This window comes from Cyprinodon variegatus, unplaced genomic scaffold (genome assembly GCF_000732505.1).
Source record: "Cyprinodon variegatus isolate N-32 unplaced genomic scaffold, C_variegatus-1.0 Scaffold422, whole genome shotgun sequence".
NCBI classification, from domain to species: domain Eukaryota; kingdom Metazoa; phylum Chordata; class Actinopteri; order Cyprinodontiformes; family Cyprinodontidae; genus Cyprinodon; species Cyprinodon variegatus.
In genome coordinates, this window is record NW_015150875.1 from 603,719 (window position 1) to 612,568 (window position 8,850).

Consider the following 8,850-nt stretch of genomic DNA (forward strand, 5'->3'; position numbering starts at 1 on the left):
TCCTTATTTTCAAGGACTTTGAAGGATCCAGTCTAGGTAGACCGCGTCCTTGGAGGACCCGTCCTAGGTTTTCGAACAGAGCCTATAATGTTATGCAAATAATCTTCAGCTGATCTTTTTTTTTTTTTTTAGCTTTTTGAGCTTTTGTTCAGTGTATTTATTTCAGCCCTGGAGAAGAACATGACATGTTAACTATAAGGATAGGTGGAATGCTTCACTCCTCTGTGTTTTATCTTCAGGTTATCTGCTCGACCCAAATGGGGAGAAATGTGTGACAACGCCTCGCCAGGTGTCGGCTCTGCACCACAAGGATGTTGGCATCGCCATGGCAGCAGCTAGTGATGGAGCCACAGTGGTTGTGACTGAAAAAGGGGATGTTTATCTGCTGACTGATTACCAGTGCAAGAAAATGGCTTCAAGGTGATTAAAAGGGGTTGGAAGCAACGCTTTGATAGGGAGCAGTTTAACGTTAACATCCTAGACATGGAGCTGCAGGATATGGCTTCATAATGGTGGATTTTTGTTGTTTAGACAAGATATTATTACATTTATTATTTGTTTCCTGATTGTTTTATAAGAACAAATGACAGAAATTACCAGTGAGAATATTCCGGTTAATCATCTGTCTTCGGAGGGGTTAATGTAACGATACCATGTCCACATGAAGCTGGGTTCTGGAAGAATCCAACAGAATCTTTGGTCCGATAGAGGGACCTGTCTGCATGAGCACGAAGCGTTAGTGAAGCCCTTCCTAGTTGGATTGGAATAATTCAATAAAGTTCATTTGTCACCCAGCCTTCGATAGAAAAAAAATAAATAAAAAATCTTAAAAAACTCTAAATTATCTTCTTTTTTTCTCTTTTCAGACAGTTGAACATCAAAAAGGTCCTGGTCAGTGGTGGCAGTTTGGATCATCGGGTGCTTCCCCAGATCCTGAATGACTGCGGCGGTGAAAAGATAGCCATCTTAGCGCTGGATGAAGCAGGAAGGGTAAGTTAAACATTTAATCCTTATGATGCATAAACCCAGAAAAACCCGAAGCTGCAAACAAAATGGATCCAAGTTATATTTTCATCCCTGCCTCACTTTTACTGTTATCCAACCCTGTGTATACAGCTAACAGGAAGAGGTCATTCCCTATAGTGTTTTCTAGATGACTAAGAGTTGTGTAACTCTCCGTACGGCGTTCATGTCTCCATCAGGTGTTCTGCTGGCGTTCCTCTGGCAGCTCGGTGAGGCAGTGCAGGTGGGCGTATCCGCGTCAGGTTTTTATGTCAGACATCGCTCTCAGCAAAAACGGCTTGATGTTTGTGACTCCTGATGGGGAAGGCTTCAGCGGTGTTTGGGCCGGGGAGTATAGGAAGTACGGAGAGAAAAAAGGTGAGGAATAACCCGCCTGTTCCTTCCCATTAAATTTAAAATCCACTGAAGAGGTTTTATCTTTGCATTTAAGTTATTTGTTCTTTTGATTGCTGTTGGGGTAAAGATGCACCTGTTGGAGAGTTCATGTTTCTAACCTGCTGATGTTTTTTTGAACATTTTTTTTTATTAAGCATCAACAAAAACTTTCTGGGGATGGATAAAAAAAAAAAGAATAAAGAAGCCATGATAGTGGAAGTAAAACTGTTTACTCAGTTTAAACTTAAATCTGCCTTTTTCTGCATAACTTCAAAATCTACAGAATTTAACATGATATAAGTAGAATGATCCACACAGATAAAGCATAACCAAAAGAGTTAATTTTTTTTTCCTTTCCAACCTTAAAATGTAGGACTTTACTTTATCTTAATTTAAATCCTCCTTTTCTTTTCCTTCAAAGATCCTCTGAAAATATATAAAACTGTTGTCAATAAGAACAGACTCAATATTTAGAGTTAAGAGAAGTGGCATAAATGAGTGAAGGTATCCTTTGAGAATGTCAGTCAAAGAGTTTTATTTGTAACCTAGTTTGTGGTTCCTCAGAGATGAGCGTGGAGGTTTGCGGTCCTTCTGATGCCGGCACCATGTACGAGCGAATCCGCCTAGAGAAGCTCCCTTTTGTCCACAGAGCGGTCAGCATCACCATGGACTCCAAAGGGCTGAACTTTGGCGTGCTTCAAGCTGACCCCAAAACCAGGTAGGGGACCAGCTTTAGAAGCATCATTCAGATTAAAATCTAAATGCTGCAGATTTCTGGGAATTCTGTGACAGATTTGGGAATAATCTTCTAAAGAATATTGGATTTCTACTAGAAAGAAGGTAATGAATGCGTTCAGCTGTTGTATCGGTTAGAGGCGGCTACTTCGACAAGTCAAACGTTTAGAAAGCATTTCGGTCAATGAATGGACTTCATGTTCTTATTTTTTTTCTCTCTTATTTCCTTTGGTTTCAGATTTAAAATAAGACGTCAAATTAAATAATTGTCTTTAAAAAAAAAACCTGCAGAAATTTCCACTGGTAGTTTAGTTATGGTCTGATTAATGAATTTGTCAGAAGGTTAAAAGCAGCACCTTATAACTTAAAAAAAAAAGTCATTATTCCACTGTTTTGTTTCTATTTTTAAAATGATCTTGTGGTTGACAAATAATAAAGCGTTTTCTAAAAACTTTCCCTTCATCTTTTTATTTTCTATTATTACTTTTCCCCAAATTTCTTGATATAATGGAGTTGCTTAAATGGAAAGAAAAATGATTTCTTATCTGAAACTGGGTAAATTTTAAAAAACAAAAAAAGTGAAGGACAAAAAAAACTCTTAGAAAAATTAGTTTTTATTTTGGTTTAAAAACCAATTAATCATTAAATTTAACAGATTAAATAGTCTACATGGTTTTTATTATTATTATTTTGTTTAGATTTTTTACATTTCTGGATAGATAATCTCATAAGAGCAAAGTTCTAAATAAATTGGTTTGATATTAAAATGAGAAAAGTGATAAAATTTATAAGTATTGGATCCAGAAACAAAAACATGTTTTGGATCTTTGTAGATGGAACAGATGAGGATGTGTGAAGTCTAATCTATACCAGTGGGATTGTCATAAAATTTCTCACCGTTAAGTACGCCACCTAGGGGTGGAAACTGAGACCTGTTTTTCTCAATGCAGTTGATTTAAAAATAAATAAATAAAACAAAAAACAATAAAAGAGTGTGTGTGTGTGTATACATGTCACAATAAGAGTCATGATATATGAACTTATTAAAAGCTGCAAATATCTGTCTTTTTGGGTTCCTCTAGTTTTTGGAAAAACAAAGAAAAATGGCTGAAATCCTAGTTTTGATTAAAGATTATTTGTGATTTCACCATATAAAGGACCACTTTACATTCTGGAACTTTATATGCTGCAGTATAGCGCTGCAACTAACAATTATTTTGCAAATTGATTAATCTGTCAATAATTTTTTTGATTAATCGATTAATAATGGGATTGCCAAAGGTTCCTTTAAGAAGATCTTTTACGATATTAAACCAGGTGAAACTAAAACTTTTATAATTAAGGAGTGCTTGATAGAGCAGATTGACAGATAAAAAAATATATATATATATATATATATATATATTTTTTTTTTTACCTTAAATGCAAAATGTTTATAAATTGTATTTTACAATTTTGATGTAATTACTGCTCTAAGTGGGTCACTTGTCACTTGCTAAAGGCATCTAGGGTCTCTATATTACAGTTAACGATTAATCTTACTGAATTAGATGACGATTATTTCAATAATCGATTAATCACGAGTGAAGGCTTAGAGGTCATAAATACATGGTAATTGGATAGAAAATCACTGCACTTGGGGTTAATCATAGAGATGTATTTTCCTGCTAAACTGTGCTAGTAGCTTATCCAGGGCAGATATAATTAATTATTGTTTCAAATATTTGAGCTGGATTACAGTCTGATCAAGTCTAAAAGCATGTTTTCTAATGTGTGTCTTCCAGCCTGTATGAGGTCCCCAGCATCTCTCCGTCCTCCTTCACCCATCACTTCCGGAGGCTTCTGGAAGAGGCGGATGAAACGGACAGTATCCACGATGTGACGCTTCAGGCCGGCGAGCGCAACTTCCCCGCTCACAAATACATCCTGTCCATGAGGTCGGAGTTCTTCCGAAAGCAGCTCATGCCCGAGCGCTGCGGGGTTAACGAAGAGCTGGATAAGGAAGTGAGGAGGAGCGAAGATGCTGTCGGATGCGACTTGCTCATTTTTGAGAAGATCCCAGCGGACATGCTGGAATATGCTCTGCACTTCATCTACACGGACTCTTGTGAGCTTCTTGTGCACGGGGCTCGGCCTAGAGGCTCAGGGTTGTCAGCAGACCAAAACCAGGTGGGTTTGTCTGCTAAAAGCAGGGGGGGTTTGTCTATTTTTAGAGTTCATCTATGTTTATTCAAGCCTATACAACCATTTTCCTTCAATCCGTCTTTAGATTCATCAGGACAAACAGTTTTCTTTCATTCAGGCAGGCCTTTGCCATTTAGACTTTGTTTCTCTGTCTCTGTTGGCCAGGACTCAGAACACGAGCGGCTTATCAGCAGTCTGCAGGACCTGGGTCTGAGAGGTTGCTCAGCGCTCGAGGTGTACAATTCGCTTTCTCCCTCAGCCAAAGCTAACAACGACAAGGCAAAGAACAAGGGCTCCAAGTCAAGCAAAAAGGGGAAGGGAGGCAAAGGTGACAAGGCCAGAGTCAACGAAGGAGGGGCCAATCCTGTGAAAACCTTACAGGCTGTTGCTAAGAAGCTCGGCCTGGGCAGCTTGTCGGCACGGTGAGAAGCTGTTCTCTGCTCTACAGCAAAATGCAGAATCAGTTATATTAACTTTTCTTTTATACCAACCCCTTTAAGACTGGATGGTGTGAAGTATGAAAATGGAAAGATCAACGTGGTGCAGAAGAAGACTGGAAGTAAACCCAAATTCTTCCAGAAAAAATGGTATAAATGCAGCTTCAGTTCTGTCTTAGTAAAAAAAACAACAACAAACTAATCAATGTGACAATGAATGAAGCCTTTCTGGTCTATTTTTGTGCACAGCTCCTATCTCTGTGACGTCACTCTGAAATCTGATGACGGCAAAGAGTTTCCATGTCACAAAAGTGTCCTCTGTGCAAGACTAGGTGAGAGACTTAATCCAGAACTTGCCGACATGTCGTTTCGTGTACAAACTGTTACTGCATTTTGTTTTGTATGACTAAACTATCACTTGCCGTGGATTATAAATTATTCGATTATTAATATGATATGTGTAATGGTGTAAATTATATTCTTTTGTAGCAACATATGTCGCAAAGAACTCCAGCCCCTTTAGAAACACAGATTTTAGTTAATTTGGATATAAATGCAAGCACTAATTTATTCTTTTTATGAAATTGCTATAAAATCGTTTATTTTTTCCTAACAATAAGAATGTTCAGACATTTTCAGCAGCTTTATAAATTGCTTATGATTATTTGTTAATTATATATAAGCTGAGTAATTGTATTTTTAACATCCAATCTGCTAAAAGGCAAATCCACTCTGTGCAGAAATGAATCCATAGCTAAATGGAAAGATATAAAAAAAAATTCCACTTAAGAAACATCTATAAATATGCTCCTTTATCATTGTTGTGTAGTTCAAATTCCATAGAACAGAAAACTTCCTATAGAGCACCTTTGTTGTGGGATTTTTAATCTACTAATAAAAAAAAGTAGTCAAATGAACCAAAGTTATCGTATTTATTCCAGATATTTTGAGCACTAAGTGTGATATTTTTCCATGTTTTTGGCGTTTACAGTTAATTATAAAATGCAAAATAAATGATTTCTCCAAGTTCAAAACATTTGTTTATTCAGGTAGGTTTATTTACTAAAAGCATCTCTATAGATGAATTGATAAAAGAAAACAGCAGCTTAATTTATGAACAGTTTTGAGTTTCTGCAAATATTATGATCCTAAAGGAAATCTAAATTTTTTTTTTTTTCCTGTTCAGAATATTTCAACAGTATGCTTGGAAACCCCTGGATTGAGGTATGCCTATATAATCACACGTAAAGAAGCCAACATGTCTACTTTAAACCGTCAGCTAATCAGCCTGTTTGTCGCCTTCCATCCATCAGGCCACGTCTTGCTCTGCACTGGAGCTGCCCACCAGCTCCGAGATCCTCCAGGTTATTCTGGAGTATATTTATACAGACGAGTCTCCCACCATTAAAGGTACAATCATTCATTCAGGACAATTTCACCATCATCGGATTAGGATGAAGGGATGAACTTAGAATGTTTTTATCTCCACAGAATCTCCCAATGTAGAGTTTGTCTGCAACGTGCTGGTTGTAGCCGACCAGCTGCTCATCACGCGGCTGAAAGAGATGTGCGAGGTCGTCATCACTGAGAACCGTACGTTGTGTATGATTTGGAATTGATGGAATTGATCAGGAATTGATGTTTAAGGCTGAATTCATTTGAGCTGTAATCAACCATGGCTCTGATAGCAGTTTGCACGATATGTTTCTAGGAAATGCCTCTTGAGTTAAGAAAATGTTCTGACGCAGCACAAGAAGGCAATTAAACATTCTTTATAAGACAAGTGCAAATGTATTAAACAGAGGTGTCAAAAGTATTAATGTTTTCTACTCAAGTAAAAGTAGTAGTATAAATCCTAAAACACTATTGTAGAAGTTAGACTATTAACTTAAACTTTTTACTCAAGTAAAAGTGTAAAAGTACCATTTTTAAAACTACTTTAAGTGTAAAAGTAATGCAGGAAAAATGTTAAGGACAGATGCTTTAATGTTCATTAAAGGAACATTTTCTACAACCCTGGATGATAAGTTCCTTATATTTAATTTTCTTTTATAACTAATGGCAGCAGTGTCAAGTTTAACTGCGCATCATCTTGAACAACTATTTATTTTATTATTTGACAAACCAGTTGTTGCAGTACTTAGTCCAACCACAAAGAAATGAGTGGTCTGGAGGAAACTAATTATTTTAAAGTTTTTAATTTTTTTCTACTAACAGGCCATAACGATAATGAGCTTAAATAAAACAAAAAGAATAGATAGATAGCGAAAATTTCTACTTAAATAAGGAAACTAAAAAAAGTTAAGTATTTGCACTTTGTTACCTGACACCTCTGGTATTAAAACTGTGCATTCCTGAAAAATAATACGTGGGCTCAAAGCAGTAGCCTACAAACTGTTGCGCATCAGGAAATGGAAAAACGTTTCCTAATCCTAATGAGTGAAATAATAAAAGGGAACCATAAAAAGGCAAAGTTGAGAATTAGTTCAGATTGTGTTTAACGTTTGCTACTTATCCACATGCTAATTTGGTTCTTTAGTTTTTCCTCTGTATCTCCCATGTGCAGATATGTTGTCCCGATGTTTACTTAGTTTCTCCCTCCTGAATGGAGGCCTGTAACGAACACATAAAGTGAGGTTTTACCGTATTGCCTGCCTTACTTTGATCTCTGGGAAAAGGGTGGCTTGCTAGTGCAAGAAATGCTACTCTCAGATCAATGCTTGTTTGCTTCCCTAACTTAATATTAACTCAAATTTTTCAGATCAGCAATCAATCATCTTCTTCTTTCCTATGTTTTTTTTTTTTTTAACTGCTTATAGATTTTGGTTTGAATATAAGTCTTGTTAGAAAGTGGGGTGTTTACTTTTTAATGCATCTTTTAGCTCTATAGATATCGTATGATAGATTTAGTGAGTGGAGGCTGTTGAGGAGGAAACATACACTCAGTTGTTGACTTGATGAATATTCTGCTCACTCAGTGACCCTGAAGAACGCAGCAGAACTGCTGGAATTCGCCGCCATGTACAACGCCGAGCAGCTGAAACTGTCCTGCCTGCAGTTTATCGTCCTCAACATGGCTGCCTTGTTGGAGTCAAAGTGAGAGTTGAACTCATAATGTTTTGGTTTTGTTTTAATAGCAAATCAAACCAAGTATAAACATATTTGATCTAGTTATATCTAGTATTTAAATCAGTTCAGTAGAGATGTGGTGTTTTTGCTTTAGGTTCTGTTTATATTCAGAAAACTTTCTTTTTAACTCTCATCTCTGTGATGTTAGAAAAAAATCTATGTTTGTGTGTGTTCTTTATCTGATTGTGTTTTCCTCAGGGCACTGGATATTCTTAGTGATGAAGTCCTGGTGGAGCTCTCTGCAGCCTACAGGAGGACGGTGAGTCACAGAGCAGCGCTCCATGCTCGTCATGACTTCCATGTTTGTTCATAGAGCTTGTTATGGTGCAGATAACCGTTTGGACCGGGGTTTGGGAAGCTGGGAGGCTGAATCATTTGACTCTTTTCCTCAAATTAGAAGTTTTGTAGTTTGCTGAAAACATTGAACTGCACTGATAAACACAATACAGGAAAAGCATTTAATCATTTTAATCAATCACATACTTTGACATGTATTGGTTGCGTGTTATCTGCTTGTTTTTAGATCCCAGCAATGCAGAAGCGGATTATCACCCCCTATCCTGGTGCTCCAGACCTCAGTGCATACGAGGAGGAGGATCTAGACTCTGCATTCAGCGCCAAACCAGACGGAGAACTGGATCAGTCTTGCAGGTATACAAAAGAATAAGTTTACTCTTTAAAAACAATCGCTTCAGTCAGAGGTTTACATACCCTAACCATGGGAACAGGTGTAATGAGGTTTGTATTTTAAGACGGGTTCAAAAGCTTTATTATTAACCCGTACATGCAGGAGTTAATTTCATTATGGATTATCTCTTTTTTTCACACGAACATGCATGTCTACAGTGGAATCTGGCCAATAGAGGGCGCTAGGGCGCCGCCCCACACACACCCAATTGACCCTGATTAAGACATAATATATAAATATATATATATATATATATATATATATATATATATATATATA

The 8,850-nt window shown here is 37.1% G+C and overlaps 1 protein-coding gene across 2 annotated transcripts in view; it reads left to right on the forward strand.

Annotated features, from left to right (window-relative positions):
* ibtk (inhibitor of Bruton tyrosine kinase) overlaps positions 1-8,850 on the forward strand; it is a 28,616-nt gene that overhangs the window by 9,067 nt on the left and 10,699 nt on the right. For both annotated transcript variants that reach the window (XM_015388417.1, XM_015388418.1), the window contains 14 exons: positions 240-420; positions 867-990; positions 1,203-1,380; positions 1,963-2,116; positions 3,918-4,302; positions 4,483-4,739; positions 4,818-4,904; positions 5,004-5,086; positions 5,941-5,978; positions 6,068-6,164; positions 6,246-6,347; positions 7,733-7,850; positions 8,082-8,142; positions 8,407-8,534. In XM_015388417.1, coding sequence (XP_015243903.1) covers positions 240-420; positions 867-990; positions 1,203-1,380; positions 1,963-2,116; positions 3,918-4,302; positions 4,483-4,739; positions 4,818-4,904; positions 5,004-5,086; positions 5,941-5,978; positions 6,068-6,164; positions 6,246-6,347; positions 7,733-7,850; positions 8,082-8,142; positions 8,407-8,534 — 1,993 coding nt within the window. The remainder of the gene's footprint in view (positions 1-239; positions 421-866; positions 991-1,202; positions 1,381-1,962; positions 2,117-3,917; positions 4,303-4,482; positions 4,740-4,817; positions 4,905-5,003; positions 5,087-5,940; positions 5,979-6,067; positions 6,165-6,245; positions 6,348-7,732; positions 7,851-8,081; positions 8,143-8,406; positions 8,535-8,850) is intronic.